At 36.5% G+C, this 20,472-nt stretch overlaps 2 protein-coding genes across 2 annotated transcripts; both read right to left on the bottom strand.

Annotated features, from left to right (window-relative positions):
- Positions 1 to 1,434: 1,434 nt before the first annotated feature.
- LOC121322788 (kelch-like protein 23) lies at positions 1,435 to 7,623 on the bottom strand. The gene is made up of 4 exons (XM_041263081.1): positions 7,379 to 7,623; positions 5,111 to 6,337; positions 4,484 to 4,636; positions 1,435 to 2,862 (listed from the first exon to the last, which is right to left on the bottom strand). Exons 2-4 carry the CDS (start codon positions 6,333 to 6,335, stop codon positions 2,552 to 2,554), a joined length of 1,689 nt encoding a protein of 562 aa, XP_041119015.1. The 5' UTR covers positions 6,336 to 6,337; positions 7,379 to 7,623; the 3' UTR covers positions 1,435 to 2,551.
- A 3,025-nt stretch (positions 7,624 to 10,648) lies between these two features.
- LOC121323376 (D-3-phosphoglycerate dehydrogenase-like) lies at positions 10,649 to 18,733 on the bottom strand. The gene is made up of 12 exons (XM_041264407.1): positions 18,446 to 18,733; positions 17,531 to 17,682; positions 17,101 to 17,166; positions 16,863 to 16,917; positions 16,642 to 16,740; positions 16,117 to 16,249; positions 15,566 to 15,714; positions 14,942 to 15,094; positions 14,441 to 14,573; positions 13,870 to 13,997; positions 12,720 to 12,945; positions 10,649 to 11,538 (listed from the first exon to the last, which is right to left on the bottom strand). Exons 1-12 carry the CDS (start codon positions 18,581 to 18,583, stop codon positions 11,384 to 11,386), a joined length of 1,587 nt encoding a protein of 528 aa, XP_041120341.1. The 5' UTR covers positions 18,584 to 18,733; the 3' UTR covers positions 10,649 to 11,383.
- Between the last annotated feature and the right edge of the window lie 1,739 nt (positions 18,734 to 20,472).

Raw genomic sequence — 20,472 nt, 5'->3', positions numbered from 1 at the left:
AAACATATTTCAAGTACATTATCTAAAACAGCAACCCATACAATCTATTAGCAACAGTTCTAATCTTATGATATACATAGTACAATATTGTTAAATCCTAAATAAATCATTCTAAATAGATCATTTGTGAATGAAATCAAAAAGAACTAACATTAGTAACAAGATCAAGTATTCAAAAACAAAAAAAAAGTATAACCAGCTAATTTTATGTTTTTGATGGTAAATGTTAAAGAACTGACAGTCTGAAGAAATACTCCACTATTGAAAAAGTCACAACTCTTTTGCATTTTAATGCTTATTCAAAAGCAAAATGGTAAAACATAGCGAGGAATATTCAATAGATATAAACAGTTACATATCTAAATACTACCACCATTTAGAACCAAACATGTTATTTTACTTACTTTTAAAGACAAACATATACCTAGGAGACTCACACATGTTGTTAGTTTTGTCAAAGTCTCCCTCTTATGAAGATTTAAACAATGATCTTACTTAGATCTGCCACTGTATAGATTAATTAGTATAGACCAAATGTACTTAAAATATCTGTATTCATAAAATAAAATGCTTGTAAACGTTTGCTTGTAAATAAAAAGTTTGTAGACATATAATCTTGTCATAATGTATTGCTTTGTACATCATGTACAATATTAGAACTAAGTCTATTACACATTTATTCATGCCAAACGTTTTTTTCTTTCTTAAAGGCTGAAGGTTACCAGGCTGACACTGAAAAGACCAAATTCTTTCTGTTTCCACAATGAAGGCACATACATTGACAAATTGAGCTTCCCCACACTGTGCTATACCAGTCCCAGCTTGTCAAGAACGATCCTAATAAATAAAGAATAAAGGAATCAGTACTCCATTGCTACTCCACTGCAAGATTATTCTTTGGGGCAAGTCACTCACTTTACAACTGTCATGTGCTACAGAACATATGTTACAAAGATACAATGTCACAAACTTCCTTCAACAGGAAATCCCTACAAATGTTCTCACGTACCTGGTTAGAAAAATGAAATCTATCAGTTATTATAGTTTACCATTTAATAGATACATTCTTTAAAAATCCTACAAAAAAATTCCCAATACAAATCTTCATATCAAATATCATACCATACTGAGTAAGTTATCATAAACAGATATGTGTGTCCAACTGTTACGACAAAATGCTTCAGTGTTACAGAATCATCTTTGAACTCACAACAAATGTAGCTCCCAATTCATGCCTTGTCATATCCCCCTAGTGAGGAAAATAAGTACTGTATTTTAAAATTTACCAAGATCACAAAATGGTGCTTTTGGATTGTCCATTTTGTAAATAAACATATTATAGGCTTTTTTTTTTTTTTTTTAAAGTTAACTTAAAAGTATTTACATTCAAATATAAAATCAGTAATATAAAATATTGTAATTGCTGTACTGTGGTTTCTATGAAAATTAACAAGTGATCTACTGGTACTTCCATTGACAATGGAATACCCAGAGCATTTGCCTCTCAATTTTGCTTCTAGTAGGTCAGTAACACTCATCCCTTGCCACAGCTGTAATTCAACATTAGAGCCTTCACTACGATTTGTTACCATGAAATAACAACTGTGTGTACAGAACAGTACAGAATACGAATTAGCATTGACATGTTTAATTTGCTAAGTGATTCTCCAGATATTAGCAAACATGCAAGTGACACAGACAGATTGATAAATGGACAGACACCCCCTGTATTCCTAGAATCTGAAACTCTCAATAACATATGTTAAATAAGCTTAATACTAAGATTGATGACAATTAAATAAGCAGTTCTCCAAATATATGGCAAAATGTGTGAAGCGTCACATGCTGACTTAAAGCAATTACTTTAGTTTTCCCTCTGTTTTGGTTGGAAACAAGAAGTGACGTGTTGCCTGTCCACAAACCCCTATAACACCTCAATCTTCATTTGCCTTACAAATGTGCACATTAAGGGTGTTTGTTGGTTAAAGTTATTACATTTCTACAAAAATGAAGCAGCCCCGGGACTGTACACACTGCATGAAATGGATGGGGTCTTACACCACTTTTTTTTTTTTTTTTTCTATACTCTGTGGTCTTCTTGTGACTTTTTTGCCAAAGGCAGGTAGGTCTCTTTCTCAGACATGAAGCATGTTAACATACAAAACTTATTTTGTTCTTCCTGAGCCCTGATTGTAAGGGGAAAGAGACTTATAAAATATATTATCGGCACTTGCAGAGATGAAAAAGGAATATTAGTTAAGGTACGGTAAATGTTATTTGTATCAAAAGAGTCCTGAGAAGTGGGTTCTTTATTGATGCAACATTTATTCCAATTAAAATGTACACTAGCATACTGAAAGAAGCTATCCATTTGATGGCATTGTATCAACTGTATGCTATCCAGGTGCCTTCTGAGTGAGAAGGAACAGTGCAGTAGTTAACATTTCATTAGCCACTGCTCTTTACAGCATATCCTGTTTGATTCTTCCAGAACTTCATAGCCAGCATTTCCTATTGGGCAGCAATATAGAACTAGTGCATAGCATCCTGTCTACACACTGTAAACACAAACACAACCGTGTGATCGCATGGCACTGGGAAGGCTGCCCACGATTTCCCACTTGTCTTGTTCTGGGTCATATTTCTCTATGCTCTGAAGATAGGTTCCTTTTGAGTAGGAGTATCCCCCTGTGACATAAATGCATCCATTCATGGCAACAGCACCACATTCCATCCTCCTCTCCATCATCGGAGCCATCTGTCTCCATTCGTCCTTTTCTGGGTCATAACAATCAGTGATGGTAGTCTGCCCACCAACTAGGTGCAGTTTGTTGTTTAAAGCTACAGAACACAGCCCATACTCTGAGAAGAGAAGATTATAAAAAAAAAAAAAAAATGTTATTTTCCAGAAACAGAAAAATGATAATATGGTCCTGAAGATCTTGAATTGTACCGGGCAGAATTAACTGCAAGTCTTTATTTTATACAGTACGAAACATGTAGAGAAACACCCCACAAGAGTCTCATTCTATCAAACTGCTTCTTTTTCAACTCATTTCATGTAAAACACTGCCTGCTGGGTGTTGCATTTACATGCTGGAAGATTTGAATAATCTCAGCTGCACTGCCTGTGTCTACCATATAGTCTGGATTTACTGCACCCGTGGGAGTTTCCACTGTGCTTCACTGGAAGTCCTTTAGGCTTTGTCTTTCAACCCCCTAGTATAGTACCAGATGATAGGGAGCCAGCATGTATGCCATTTCAATTCAGTTTTCAATTATGGAGGTCTATTGGAGGTAGGTGTTTATTTTGCCTTAAGCATTCATCAGCCATAGGATAACTTATTTTACAATACTTCCTGTATTTCAATGAAATAATAAACCCTGTTGATTCACATTTAAACAGTCAAATATCCATCATTATAACTGTACTGTAAAATTGTTATACTAAATACAAATGCAACAATTTCCCAGGGAAATAAAATATATCAGGTTAATAAACAACTACACTGTATTCAGGATGTTGCATATACACCCACTTTATAATGGTATTTATTTTAGTACTTAATTTTACACAGGCTTTCAAACTCTGCAGTGCCTCCATCATATTTTGTACAGTGGCTGTGCATAAGCTGCCCAGGACCTATTCTGCTTATTGGGGCAGACAAAAAAGCATTCAGCCATGAAGAGACAAGCTACAAACTGGGATTAAAGGGATAGGTGATGAGGGGGTTGCTTTGCCCATTGCGTTGACCTTTAATTTTTTTTTTTTTTTTTAGGTCAAAAGCTACACAGAAAAAAAAAAAAACATTAAAAGGAAATAAATTAACATTTCTCTTTTAAAATGTATACTCAGAATGTTAAGTGTTTTTAAATGCATTGCACATGTAGTAATCCCACTGTTTAAGGAATGAGGTACAAAGATAGGCTGAAAGAACTAAATCTATTTAGCCAGGGACAAAGAAGAGTTAGGTGGGCATACAATCTTAAAAGGAATTGACATAAAGATAACATAAATAATTAATTCTAGGTGAATGGCTTTAAACTTTGTTTTGCAAAAACTGATTTAAACAGAAGCTACTGTAGTAAGTCCATTAATACGAGGCAACAGTTCTGGAAAAAGCAATATGCAAATTATAATTTAATCGTTTTCCACTAGCGCATAAACTAAATACCAGGACAAAACAGCACATTGGTCTGAAAACAGATTACAATTTAGGACTTAAAAGCTTCTTAAAAGAAACACTTGTACATTATGCCTTACGTTTAGATTTTAACAAGCAACTCATTGTATACAGAGTTAATAGAGAGTGAAAATAAAGGAGAAAAGAGACTATACTGATATGTGCTTCGTTTCCATTAATAAAGATTACATAAGGTTTAGAATAGGGGTGTAATATAGAAAAAGAAAGTTAAAAATCAAAAGGCAATATTGAACAATATGAAAAACATTTTTCATTTAATAACAACCTATAAACTGTACCTGGATGTGGACTTATTGTAACAATGCTCCATTCATTGAGATCCGACCTGTATCTTTGAATTCTGTCATAGGTGCAGCTTCCCCGATAGCCATAGTGACCTCCAGTTACATAGATTACATCACGTAAAACACAGGCTGTGGCATTTCCAACACCTGGTCAGAAAAGCACATTTTTTTTTTTTTCATACAGAAAGAGTGGTTATATAATTTAATTTAATGATGGATTAATTAATTTAATTTAATGATGGATGATGAGGAATATGTTGCAGTCTAAATACTTTGCCTAAAAGGAAAATGATAATAGACATCAACACAAAATCTTAACATACAATATACCAATATGCAGTGCCACTATAAGAATGCACAACTATACACTTATTGTAAGTTTATTGTAATTATATGCATTTTATCATTAAAACCCTATATATAACACTGCTGGTAGTAACTGTGTGGGCTACTTATAAAACTCACAATATATTCAAAGTGTTTGTAAACATTCATAAATGCTAAGCCTATAGAAATTAGAAAAGGTACCGTTTCATAAATAGGCCCCAATGCTATATTTTACTATATATTTTCACATCTAGTTCAGAAACATTTGTATTGAAGGAGAGAATGCCGAAATACCTTGCACCATGTTTGCAACAGGGGTCCATGTCTTCTTCAAAGGATCATAGAACTCTGCCTCTCGTGCAGGCGCTCCCCCTCTGTATCCTCCTATAGCATACACACAGCCATGCAAAGTGACCGAGCAGTGGTAATATCGAGCATGAAGCATAGGGCACCCCTCTTTCCACTCATCAGTGTCTCCATTATAAACCCACATTGTATCAAGAGCTTCAATATTGTCTGTTCTGTAACCCCCTGTTACGTAAATGTTTGGTCCCAAAAGTGACACGCTGTAGCTCTCCCTCGTGTGATCTGGCATGTCAGTTCCATGGACCCAGGTATTAGTAAGTGGGTCCCACGCATTTACCTCTGAGAGTGGATGCCAGTAATATCCTCCAATAATATACATGCTAGAGGTCAACTTTTTAGATCTCACAAAGTTCCTTTTCCGAGTGGATAGTAAACCATGACAGATTAAGGAGTAGACTTTTTTCTCACTGCCCAGTAAACATCTTTTCTGCAGATTGAGGGCCGTCCTCAGGTAGATTTCATCCAAATCCAGTTGGATGCAGTAAAGCAAATCCTGCACATAACCAGTCCGAGCTTGCACATCATGGGTGATCCATTTCACGACAGCTTCCAAAAGAACTTCTTGTCTCCAGACGTTGAGGTTTTCTCTGGACACTACGTAACTTAATTTCTCAAAGTCCAGTTCCAGGAACTCCTCCTGCATTGTGACCTCTTCAAACCTACACAACATCATCCTCCTGGCCTCTTTCTCCAGTTCAGGGCAGACATGAAACTCTGCAAAAGAATGCATCCCTAAACAGTTGTCAACATCTAGGTGCCTGACCAGAAACTCCTCACAAGCTTTCTTTACAGACACAAACTGAAGTAGATCAGCTGCTTCCAAAAGACTTTGGACATTCTTCTCAGTTATTCTCAGCTGGGATGTATACACGTAATTCACCAGAGCAGTCAATACATCACTGTCAATGCCTGAAAGCTTGATCAAGTTGTTGGATCTCTCTCTCATGTCTGCTGTGAACATCGCTTTGAAGTAAGTGCTGCACGCAGACAGAGCTGCTTTGTGACACTGAAATTTCTTTCCAGTAGCACACTGGAGAGTAATGTCTGTGAACAAGCCATCAAGGTAAAATTCTTGGAAAGCATCCAAGAACTCTGCTGGGTGAGCTGGGTCAGCAAAATCATACGTGTAGCATTCTTGTTCCTTAATTGACATGGCTGCAAGAAATTACAAATGGTTTAACTAATTTGTTCTTACTCATTGCACACATGAATTACTTATGTACATCAGTATTTAATGGTGTGGGTGTCACAATAACAGTATCTTATGGATGGTAGCAGCACCTAAACAAACTGCCGCTCAATAAAAAAAAATAAAAAAATAAAACTTTTATGGTGTAATGTATCAATGGTAATTATTTAATTGCTGCATTCAATCACCAAGCCAGTCATGCCAACAAATAATACATTAAATATTAGCTTAAGATAAGGTATCAGAATATGATTAATCAAACTTGAGTGGTTATAACCCTGGTTTTAAAATACATTATAATGATACATGTAATGCATTATGAATAACAGTAACTTTGAAAACTATGAATGTAATAAAAAAAAATGTAAAATAATTTGACACATTTGAATAATGCCATTTAATCTATAAGTGCTTGAATATGATTGACTACATATTATATGTATTAACAATATAGAAATTTAAAGTAACCAATTAGCAGATAAGAACCAATTAGCAGAAATGACAAGCGGTGACAAATGTTTATTTTTTTATCACTCACTTTAAAAGTAGAAGTCTAATTCAATTTGTTAAACAAATATATATATGTGTGTGTGTGTGTGTGTGTGTGTGGTGTGTGTGTGTGTGTGTGTGTGTGTATATATATATCTATATATATATATATATATATATATATATATATATATATATATATATATATTATATAAATAATGTGTTGTCATGACCTAGTTTCAGCAGTACTGGATCATTTTCGCTGAGCGGATCAATGTCGCTGGAGAGCCATGTAAAAGGTTATGTAATTTACAACATTACGATTTCCATTACATGAGAAGCAGATGTGAAAACGTCATGCTGATTTGAACTCGGCTCTCGCCAAGATAACTGTAATATTGATATGCATCTGGACGTAGAAACCAACTATTGATATTGATATTGTTATTTTCCATAGCAAGGGGGTGTGCAGCCTGGTCATAATTAAAAAACACACAGACAACAATAGCCTTCCTTACCTGGTAACTTGGCAGACGGCGTGTTGAAGGGATGTATTCTCACTGCTTGAATTTAATAATATAAATCATCATCAATTTGTTTCCAATATTTGCAATCGTCTTGGTTGTGAACAGCGATTCTCGAGGACTGCCTGACTTTGTCTGCCAGATGGAGTGCACTTAATCGTTAGAATGTGAGGACCGCAGTCCTATTTTGGTATCTGTGTATAGTTGGGAGCTGCTTTCAGCTGTCATTCTTCTCTGTGTATTCTGGGCAGTGTTATGCCTCTTTCATTGGTGCCGGTTGTGTGAGGTTGGAGTGAAGCACCATCGTCATTGCAAAAGTCCCTCCAGGGAGAGATTATCCTGCCATATATATGAGAAGAGGATGTTCCAAACAAAACAAAAGCACAGAAGGATTCATCTAGTGAGCTGCTTTGGTTACATTACAATCTGCTACAATTTACATACATTGAATTGCAAATATCTTGTTTCTAACAGTGAAATAATTATCGAAGGTTTTTAAGGCAAAATATGAATTGTTGCATAGTGCATAGATGCAGTATGCACACACTGTCGGTGGCATTTCACATTTGCTATTATCCCAGTCTTTCCCATTCGTTGCCATGGTATTTTCCCCTAATCCTATTAGGATTCAAATCATCCATAATTACGTTGTTTTTTTTTTGTTTTTTTTTCAGACAACATCTCTTCTGTTCTCATATTGGACAGAATTTAAATGTCTACAAAGCCACTTTATGTATTATTATTAATAAGTTTTAATATAAAAATGTCATCAACTAATTCTAAACAATTTATATATACTATATATATACACACACACACACACACACACACACACACACACACACACACACACACAGTACTGTGCAAAAGTTTTAGGCAAGTGTGAAAAAAATGCTGTAAAGTAGGAATGCTTTCAAAAATAGACATGTTAATAGTTTATATTTATCAATTAACAAAATGCAAAGTGAGTGAACAGAAGAAAAATCTACATCAATCAATATTTGGTGTGACCACCCTTTGCCTTCAAAACAACATCAATTCTTCTGGGTACACTTGCACACAGTTTTTGAAGGAACTTGGCAGGTAGGTTGGCCCAAACATCTTGGAGAACTAAACACAGTTCTTCTGTGGATTTAGGCAGCCTCAATTGCTTCTCTCTCTTCATGTAATCCCAGACAGACTCGATGATGTTGAGATCAGGGCTATGTGGGGGCCATACCATCACTTCCAGGATTCCTTGTTCTTCTTTATGCTGAAGATAGTTCTTAATGACTTTCGCTGTATGTTTGGGGTCGTTGTCATGCTGCAGAATAAATTTGGGGCCAATCAGATGCCTCCCTGATGGTCTTGCATGATGGATAAGTATCTGCCTGTACTTCTCAGCATTGAGACCATTAATTCTGACCAAATCCCCAACTCCATTTGCAGAAATGCAGCCCTAAACTTGCAAGGAACCTCCACCATGCTTCACTGTTGCCTGCAGACATTCATTTGTGTACCGCTCTCCAGCCCTTCGGCGAACAAACTGCCTTCTGCTACAGCCAAATATTTCAAATTTTGACTCATCAGTCCAGAGCACCTGCTGCCATTTTTCTGCACCCCAGTTCCTGTGTTTTCGTGCATAGTTGAGTCGCTTGGCCTTGTTTCCACGTCAGAGGTATGGCTTTTTGGCCGCAAGTCTTCCACGAAGGCCACTTCTGACCAGACTTCTCCGGACAGTAGATGGGTGTACCAGGGTCCCGCTGTTTTCTGCCAATTCTGAGCTAATGGGATTGCTGGACATCTTCCGATTGCAAAGGGAAGTAAGCATGATGTGTCTTTCATCTGCTGCAGTAAGTTTCCTTGGCCGACCACTGCGTCTACGGTCCTCAACATTGCCCGTTTCTTTGTGCTTCTTCAAAAGAACTTGGACAGCACATCTGGAAACCCCTGTCTGCCTTGAAATTTCTGCCTGGGAGAGACCTTGCTGATGCAGTATAACTACCTTGTGTCTTGTTGCTGTGCTCAGTCTTGCCATGGTGTATGACTTTTGACAGTAAACTGTCTTCAGCAACCTCACCTTGTTAGCTGAGTTTGGCTGTTCCTCAACCAGTTTTATTCCTCCTACACCGCTGTTTCTGTTTCAGTTAATGATTGTGTTTCAACGTACGTATTGAATTGATGATCATTAGCACCTGTTTGGTATAATTGTTTAATCATACACCTGACTATATGCCTACAAAATCCCTGACTTTGTGCAAGTGTACCTAGAAGAATTGATGCTGTTTTGAAGGCAAAGGGTGGTCACACCAAATATGGATTTGATTTAGATTTTTCTTCTGTTCACTCACTTTGCATTTAGTTAATTGATAAATATAAACTATTGACGTCTATTTTTGAAAGCATTCTTACTTTACAGCATTTTTTCACACCTAAAACTTTTCCACAGTACTATATATATATATATATATATATATATAATATATATATATATATATATATATATATTTTTTTTTATGATGTTATTTTAAATGTGCAGTGTCCAACAGGCATGTCCATTAAAAATGAAACCCTAGGTGACTCCCACTTTACTCTATTTGGTTGTACAGGTTCACATTCTCACAGACTCATACATCCTTGAGGCTTCAGGACTCCAAACAAACAAAAAATGTGACATGTTCATGTGGGCTACACTACATTTTATGTTAAGACACTAAATGTATTAAAAAATTACATTAATTATGGTACATCAAGAACAATTTTATTTGTCATTTTCTTAATGCAATTCTGAACGGATTTCGATGCAGCTTCACATGTTGCTTCTGTCATGTCAAGACAAATATCAATTGATCTGTTAAGTAACTGGTGGTGCTCAACTGATTACAAATGGTAATAACAATCAATATTCTCTCACAAATTACCCCCAGGTAGATGTTACTGATGCATTCCATTCCAGTTTACTCCGTTCTTCCTCAAACTAGTTAAGGGTGTTCACAACTCTTCAAAAATAGTTCTGTATCAACCACACACACTTATCATTCCAAGAATAAGTATTTGATCTTCTTTGATATCTGCTTGCATTGATAGTGCTTGTATAAACTTCATGGGTCCACTCAAGTTATTTCCTTTGACAACACGTTTTACTGTTAAATTACCCTCTTGAACTATTTAAATGCAACTCTTCAATGCGTGCCGCCCCCCCCCCCCCCCCCGCTGGAATGTGACAGCCGCATTCTCAAGTCTGAATGCCGTTAATCTGGGAAAAATTTCTGAACACAACTCGAGTAAAGCTAAACTCATTTTATTCATGTTTTGGCATTTACTCTTAACATAATACATTTACTCTTCAAACATTTAACACTGGTAGTCACAGTAACACTATGTAAAATGCATCACTATGTTTTATTGTGTTTCTATGTCTTTTTGTTTTCCATACATCATTTTCACTTTACTTCAGATAAAGTCCTTTTTCCTCTATTTTGCCTATTTCAAAGACCAAAACAGATCTAAATATCGCTGCGGCCAACTTGTAAACTTGGTGTCTTTAGTCAGACATGCCAATTTAAATTATTAAAAAATTGATGGAAATACTCTGTTTACTCACTCCACCTGAACCCACACAGCTTACAATGAGAGAGAAACGTATAGTATCAGGTTATACCCAAATGAAATTCAAACAGTTTACAGGAAGCTTGGGGTCTAGGATAAAAGTCTGAGAAGATGACGAAAATTTAAGGCAGTTATCAAGTTTGCCATGCAGGGGGTGACAGACATTTTAAATGATGACACTAAAAACTGATATCACCCAAGTCAAAGTGAAAATGAAGCTTGGAAAACTAAAGCAAAGCTCTAAAGGGACTTCTTGTTAACTAGTGTCACGAAAACGTGTTTTTGAAAGCCACAGTTAATACACATTAAATTATGAAGCAAACCAAGGAATCTGTCAATCCAACAGCAATATCAATGTGACAGAGAACGTTAAGGACACCTATGGAATGATGTGAAAGGCATCTCTGGAATCTACAAGGACAGCTGCAGTGCTTCTTTTACGTGCACTTTCAATGTGTTCAGGTCTCCTAATAACGAAGAAACTCCCACACTGCACCACTGCTCTCCTGCGATTGCTGCAGAGGTGCTGAACAACTCCACCTGAAGACCAGCAGCCGCTAGCACACCTGGGAGGAAAGATAATAAAGATGAGGAACAGCTCTGCCATAATCTGCTTGGAATGGGTAACGTTTTCTTAAAAGAATGGCATAGCTAAGTGTATGGTAAGCAATGGTTAGAGCCCCGCGAAATTATTATTTATTTCTGATCATTTTTCGTTTTTCACAAATGTTGTTATTACAGATAGATAGATGTATATCAATAACACTATACATCACGTTTTAACTGCATACATATTATTTATTAAATATTTTTGACAAACAGGCCTTGCACAGAAAAATAACTTTGTTACAATAATTTCTCATTAGCAGCAGTAACGGTAATGTACAGTCTGCCACTCTTTTTAATCAAACTGCCTATTTACAGTAAATACTGCCCATGCCCTCTATAAAAATACAATGATTACATATTTATATATATATATACATATACATACACACATACACACACACACACACACACACTGCCCTATTATTGTGGGGCTGTCATATCAATTGCACATACAGCAATGTATCCATAAAAAAGGACGACAGGATTTGTATTTCAACCTCATTGCACTGAAGCAGTATACAACAAGCTTGAGGTTTCTCAGTGTTTAAAACACCAAGCAAAGAAGATTCATTCATTCAAATCTATTCAAAACCAAAACAGCATTTGCTCCAATGCAAAGTTTGCACCACTTGAAATAAAACAAAGAATTAGCATATTAATGCAAAACTGTACAAGCAAACAAGCCATATTTTCCCCAAAAGCAATAAACAGCGAATGACGCTTAACGACGGTATCTTTTGACTCCCATCCCAGCCGACAGTTGCATATTCTGCACGTCGTTATTTAATTGTTATGCATGGTTTAGACATTTCAGAAACAAATGTCTCTTCTCTTCCACCACAATTTGAATTCCCAAACAACTCACTCCAAATTATACATCTGCGCAATTTCATGTTATTTCATATTTGCAAAAAACACGGGGCTCTAGCTATGGTCCAGAAACTGTCTAATAAATACTAGTGTGTATGTATATAGTTTGCCCAACATGTATTGAAATTTGTGTTGAAATCAATTTATTTTATGTTTGCCCAATCATAAAACATTGTGTGGGTTTTAGGAATGTGTAGATAATGAATAGAAACTATGTTTTCATTACTATTATAAAACAACAACTGTTGTTTCTCAAACAGTATCTTACCTGCAACAGAAGGCACAAGCTGAGGGCTTGCCAAGGCCTTAAAAAAGATCAGGTTGCCAGTGAGAGGGACTGGGTGTCTGAAAAGCCCTCCATTGAGCTCCAATAGGACAGGAACATCTCCTTGAACCGACCCCACCACTTTGTGAGAGACACCGTTTGCAGATATTTCTACTGCACATGCTCTTTGAGCCAACATTGGTGCTGCATCACTGTGGTGACTGGCAATCTGTAAGCAGAAAAGAGAACGCTGAATCCTGGCAACAGTGCTGTTATACTGCTCACAACTTGATTACGATTCTGATTTTCAGTGATGACTATGACTAGAAGACAAGAAAAACATCAACACTATGAAGTACATAGACACTACTCTAAAAAGATTTAAATTATGAATTTTGCCAGTGTTTTAAAACACAAATTACAGTACACTTCAAGGAGTTTATATTCTATGGATTAATATGCAACAATTAAAAACCTGCTTTGCTTGTAGAAACAATGGCTCCACTATATCCCTCTGTGTCAAACAGGTGGTACCTTTAAACAATTCACTTTCTGGGAGGGGGGTGAGGCTTAGAAAGTTGAACTACAGTAGGGGAGTGGTAATATTCAGAGGTGGCAAGAATAAATAAATTGATTTCCCACCTTCCCCACCCCCCATCTAGTTTTATTTTAAAATCTGTTACAAACATTTAAACAGTATGAAACTATCTATTATTATTTACTCATTACTATACAACAAGAGACACTGCTCTCCCATTGTTTTCTATGGAGGTTTACCGTTCCGTTATTGCTCAAAACAGAACTGTTGAGACCGATTACTGATACCTGTTCTGAAACCACTGCTTACTGATGAAAAGCTTCACAAACGTGGCCTCTTTCAGTAGGACTAGTGGAATCAGACAAACGGGACAAATAAATAAACAATTTTAACAAGCTGAATCATACTAGCCATAACAACATTGTTGCAGCGTGTTCCCCGGTAATAACGGAACTCCCTCGTTCAAATAATTACTTCAGACTTCCGTTATCATCTTGTAACACGCCTCTGCAACGTCACTGTCTCTTAAATGGAAACTGAGGATGGAACATCTCCAGTCCACTGAATTTCAAAACAGACCTTGTTCAGGAAAGATTTGAAAAACACACAACATACAGTTACTCCAGCTTCCTTTGCCAGGGGTAGTGCATTCACAAGGTTAACAGCACTCTTTGAGCCATCCTTAAGCAGTCCAACAACCACTGCAGCGCTCAGATAGCCAGCCGCATTCTTTAGGGATTGTCCTGTGAAGGTATAACAGAGAGTGAATTCAACACGTTGCCCTTTTCTGGACTGAGCTTACCTCATCACAATAAATCCTCTTTCCCAATATGTAGATGAAGGGCTGATAACAATGCATTAGATTCTTTGGCAATAGAGTGACTTTATCCCATGGCAATCACTAACCCTGACTGGTTTACAGCCCTTCAACCAGGCTATAGGAACACATGCCAGTTCTTGCTTTGGACCAGAGTCCTACCACAGTTAAGTGCATTGTTGTTAACTTCTTAATATTCTGACAGTGTGCAAAGACAAACTGCAAGGTATTGTTCTTTGAAGGATTAGTGTAACTTCCAAATAAATAGCAGTACTAAAAAAGAAAAAAAAAAACACATAAATGGGTCATAAGTGAACCCAGCTCTAGTAACATCATTAGCTCTCCATTTCAACCTTAATAAAAACATACCCAGTGCTGTAATCTGAACTTGGCTTTTCACTTGTCCGGCGCAAGCTTTGGCCACCGAACCCAGTGCTTCTCCAAGCTTAATCCAAGGTCTAGATTCAGGAGCTATAGCAGCTGTAAGGACCTGTGCATTCACCTGTCAAAAAACAAAAAAAACTATTTAAGAATGTATTTATTTTATGTATTTCAAAATCAAGACCAGGCTATGTCCTTGGTGTTTACGGGCTGTTTTCAAGGATGTTCTATGTACTTTAGCGCAACATTTTATAAGGTTCCCGATTAATTGAACAAGACAATAAAACCCTAAGCAACACATCCTGGCTGTATCTGCCCTCACACTGATACTTTGATCAGCTTGACCTTCTTGTATGTAGTCAGTCAGTTTACATACAATTTATGTATGGTGGAAAATTGGTGCACCTGTGATGTTCAGCTACTGCATGTTCTCCTCCCAACTTGTAAAACCACACTAAAATATAAAAGTGCACAAAATGCAATACTTACAGTCCCAATTAAGGATTTGCCCTGCAACATTTCGACAATCTGTGTTGCAATGTCTCTCCCGCAGCGTATTTGGGCCTCCTTGGTGTTGGCCCCGAGGTGAGGGCAGCTGACCACACCAGGGTGGTTTACAAGTGACCAATCCTTAGGGGGTTCCTGAACCACCACGCACAGGTTAAAAACAGAGCAAGTTCAAATACCTGAATCAATGTCAAAATGTTTAAACTGAGAAATCTCAAGTGACTCTGTCCTTACTACTGCATTTCTATGCTTTCATCAACTTCCGATTTAGTTCATTTGTATTTAATGAAAAAAATAATAACTTGGTAGATGCAGGTGGCTTTTCAGAATTGTGACACTTTATGCTTTGGTAGAAAGAAAATGTGTCAAACTTGATTTTGTAAATATCATTCAAGTACCTGTAACTTGTAGCTTGAAGTTACTGAATTTGACCCTTCACAGTATTAAACAGAGGGAAAGAAATAGCAGTATAATACTTTCCCTCAGGGTCCGACTTTCAATAAACACTCACATTTTTGTTGCTATATTGCTACAGTAAACTTTATTTATAATGACATGTGCTTATGAATAAAAAGACAATGTTCAACATCAATCTCTTCTACTCACGTCAATAAACACATCCAGTCCTGCTCCGCCACACTGCCCAGACTCCAGAGCTCGCAGTAGAGCACCCTCGTCTATAATGCCACCGCGGGCACAATTAATGACCTTTACTCCCTTTCTACACTTGGCAAAACTTTCATCATTTAACAACCCTGGAAAGAGGATAGAGATGTACAAGCAACTAGAATAAGATGTTAACAGAAAAGTAACTAAAATACATAATTCATGTCATGAAGATCTTTTGGTTCTTTGCTTAACCACCACAGCAACAACTGCTCTTAAATCAAACCCAGTTTGGCAATAATATTTAAACAATTCCGCAATACAGGAATGGAAATAAGACTCCCATTCCATAGCAGTTTGATCAATTCTTGGTTTTACTATTGAGTTTCATAAGACACACATGAGCTTGTTAGCTATACACTGGGGCTAATCAAGCTCGAAGTAAAACCTGGAATGGGTGAAATGCTATGCAAAGCCTTATTTTCATCCCTGCAATGGCCACTGCTTTTGACTGCAGCTGCACGGTCATTTATAAAGCCATGATAACATACCTGTTGTAGATGGCATTAAAGGCGTGTGAACAGTGATATAATCACAAAGTGGCCACAGTCTCTCAAGGGACATCTGTTCAACTCCAAATGTGGCGCTGACTTCAGGAGGAATTATAGGATCATAGCCTACAGTCTGTACAAATAAAAAGCCAAACACGCTATAGCATATTACTGAAGGTTTACAATGTGGTAAAACTGTAATCACCATATACTAGCACCTTATTTGTTTTAAGAAGTAGGGCATGGTTTAATATAACTATGACTGCTGTCAGGGCCAAGTGCATAGGCATTTTGACCTTAAGCTACAGTATGAAAAAGATATGTTGAAGTACATTGTAGGTTCCTAATGTCTCTGCAGACACTTCTGAATGAAAATAGCATAAAGCATATGAAGAACCAAAGCTACGCAGAATAAAAAAAGTGTCTCAAATCGAGGTCATCCCTGTAATGTACTTCTTTGACAAGGCACAGAGGTTTAATACAGTCTCCCTTGATATTCCCTACAGTGCAGCACAGCACTCTTACCTTCATTCCAAAAGACTGCATTCGAATAGCTACTTCCTTTCCAATTCTCCCAAGACCCACAATTCCTAGAGTTTTGCCATATAGCTCTGCCCCCATGAACTATGAACAAAACAATCATACTTATGTCAAGTTGGGTATTACTGAGTATAGCCAATAGAAATGATTTTCTGAATTTAAAATGAATTTATTCACATAAGCGGCAGCAATATCTGTAATTTCACCTTTTTACGATCCCAGTTTCCAGCTTTCATTGACATAACAGCTTGTGGGATTTGCCTAAAAAACACACAGTACATTATATTGTAGTAATACACGCTTACCAGAAACTACTCAAACATTTCAATAGAACTTATTTGACTGAAATTGAGGATTTTTGTACTGGTGAAAGAAAAAAAATTTAGGAAATAAAACATGGCATTAACAAAAAGGTGCTAGATTTGAAAGATGAACGTGCCTTACCTGGACAGACTTACGATCATTCCACAGGTCAGCTCAGCAGCACTGGTGGTATTGCCACTGGGAGTACTTCAAAATGGACAAAAGATGACACATGCATATCAGACAGCATTTTTGGTGCACGGTTCAGGCTGTGTTTATACTAACTATGCATATAAAATACATGCAATTCAACAAAGAACAAACCAGCCCCCTGTGTCATCTTAACTACTGTCTGAGAACATTGTGATAATAATGCAAATGTAATTTCAATTAACAATTCAATGTATTGTGCCAAGTACAGCAACTTTAATATCAGTTGCTAACTGCTTGTAAGTGAGAGATTTCAAATCTGTGCAGAGATTATAAACCGTTACAACTACTGTCATTAATTACAACGCTACAATTTCTAACATCAAATTTCTCTTGTTAGGAACACGTTGTTTTTTCTTACTTCATCACAATAATGCCTTTCTTTGTTGCTGCCTCCACATCCACATTATCTACACCGGTCCCTGCCCTGCCTATGATCTTCAAGTTTTCGGCAGCATTGATGACATCAGCAGTGACCTTGGTGGCAGAACGAACTATAAGTCCCTCATAGCCCTGAAACAAGATGCAATTAACAGTTGTACAAGTTACATTTATGCCTTAGTAAAATTAAGTAGATGTGGACAATCGGTCATAAAATCTCATAATACTGTTGGTGCAAACTTGAAAATATTACCTCTGCTCTTTAAGAAATCCATTAAATATAATTACAGGTATACACACGAAAAAAAAAATTCTTAAGTGATGCATTCAAAATGTACATTTGTATAACCTTATAGCGTATCAAATATTGCAAGTAGCGATTTTAGTTTAATGCATCTGGTAAATATCGACTCCATGTGCTGTCTGAAATATCCAGGTATTGTTGCATCAGATTGGAAAAGGCGGAGATTCCAATCCCAAGGCTCCACTGCTGTCGCAGGGAAACTGAACAGCAGCAAACAGCAACTTTCAAAATGTATTTAAATTTATCATGCAGCCCAATTTAATAATGGTATTTAAAAACGACATGTTAAAAAAAATAAAAAAAAACTTCGTGAAAACTGCAAATATGGAGCCGTTTTAAAAAGATGTGAACTTCAGATCTGATCCTTTATAAAGCCCTTTTTATTTATTTTTTTTGTAATTGTGCGGAAATGTACAATTGCTGTAATATATACGCACGCCCAAATTAGAATATATTTTAAAAGCTGCAGGTATCCATTACGGTAGGCCTTAGGGGGAAAAAATATTTTAAAAAGTTAACACACTCAGTACTTACAATTTATATATTTAATGTCTTAATCAAAGCACGGTGAACTTTAAATTCCGATCTCACCTTCATTTCATCAATCAGCTCGTCTTTGCTCAGATTTTGTTTCTCCGTAACAGCAATGCCATTTTCTTGCAAAATCTGCTTGCAACAAGGATCAACAGTTTCACTTATTAAAATTCTTCGGACTGTTGCCAAAGCCATTTTACTGAACTTTTAGTTTTAGAGCGATTTTATTTATTTATTTATTTATTTTTACTAAAAACTTTAATAAACTTAGGGCTCTTCAACAGGTTCCTTGTTCTGTAATTCAACGCAAAACACTGGAGAACTACGCGAATCTCCTGATTTTTGCAGCATATGATGCTAACTCCAGTGAGCAAGGACAACCCCTTCAATTAGGAATAACCCCGCCTATCCAGCTACTGGGTTTTCAGTGCTTTTTTCTAGTTAAGAAAACAGTTTCAGCTTTATTCACGAGGCATTATTTAGAATTTAAATAAATGAATGCTCATCTGGTAAAGTATTTAGAATGTACGCCCATCGGATAATTTTTTTATTTAAAACCAAGATTCACCATCTCAGATTTCCTTCAAATGACATTAAATAATTCAGGAAAGCATTGATGGAACCCTGTAAGAAATGGCGATATCTGTGTGAAATCACAGAATGGCCCATCATCCGTATACAAACTTATGGGGCATGCATGTTACAAAGATTTTTTTAGTGCAATCTAATGTCACTTTTTTTAATGATACCAGTTCAATTAAATTATATATATATATATATATATATATATATATATATATATATATATATATATATATAATATATATTATATAATATATATATATATATTTTTTGGAATTATTTAATAAAAAAAAACCTTAATAGGACAAACGTTACACTGCACAGCTCCCATTGATTCCATTACTTTTCAGTACAAAGTACCCAGTGACATTTCCTTGTCCAGGTCTTTGTCACTCTCTGGTCTTTGCTGCCTTTAAAATGTGTTTGAAAGCAGGCTGTTCAACCCTCATACCTTCTAGGGATCTTATGAATGACCTGTAGTCACGTACAGACCTACAAAGGTAGTCACAAGCTTACTGGGCTCCACTATTTTAAAGCTACAATATTTCAACAGGTCAATATGACTACTTTTAAAAGAGATGTCTCAGTACTGTGAGTCGTTCTTATGTTACAACTTTGTGGATTTGTATGGAGAAAATAGAATGGACTACTCCCTATTTTGTTTTCTGATGGGGTTGACAAAGGGTTAAAGGGTAAAACAATAGCTAAATTATAACAAAATATTTTTGCTAGTGAAGACCCAGGGTAGGGTGAAATTGTTCCTCTTCCTGATCTCAGGACCATAGATACCAGAGTAGACCATTGTGGGGCATCTCTCATCTCTTGTTTAAAAGCTTTGAACACACTCACATAAACAACTGGCTGATATCTTCCAGTGGTAGAATATTCTGTGTAATGAAGTGAACAAAGGTAGGCCTACATTAAATACAATTATCTTGTTTTCTTTTCTTGTGTTCTTTTAGCCACAAACCTTCCATTGATCCCTTGCTTAAATAACACCATGCCAACTATGCTAACTATTGATGTATATTCTTAAAAGAATTATCATAGACAAGTTCCTGCAACACCAATTGTACTTTTTTATTGCCATTAAATCCCATTTTGGATTCACATCATTTTATTAAACTGCATACCATCTGTTCCTTATGTCTCTATTTACAATTAATGTACACTGATTTTACATTTACATTATGTGTATACTGCCTCAAGAAACTCACAATGGCAAGTGGCATACAGATTCATCCCCAACAATACTAATCATGTTTCACTCCTATGCAGATGACTCCCAGCTCTACCTAAAACTAGATCCTGGATGTCCCTCTGCCATGGTCTGGCTCTCAGCTTGCATCCAAGACATTGAGGCCTGGATGTCTGCCAATTTTCTTCAGCTCAACACAAATATGAACAACTTCTAGTAGGATCAAAAACTCAACTCAAGAATCTTAATATTGCTTCCTTGAACCTTGGAAACTGTCTGTTGCTGCCTTTCCTCACTGTACAAA

This window comes from Polyodon spathula, chromosome 11 (assembly GCF_017654505.1).
Source record: "Polyodon spathula isolate WHYD16114869_AA chromosome 11, ASM1765450v1, whole genome shotgun sequence".
Taxonomy (NCBI): Eukaryota; Metazoa; Chordata; class Actinopteri; order Acipenseriformes; family Polyodontidae; genus Polyodon; species Polyodon spathula.
Note: the sequence above shows the minus strand (reverse complement) of the source record. Positions and strands in the feature narration are given on the sequence as shown.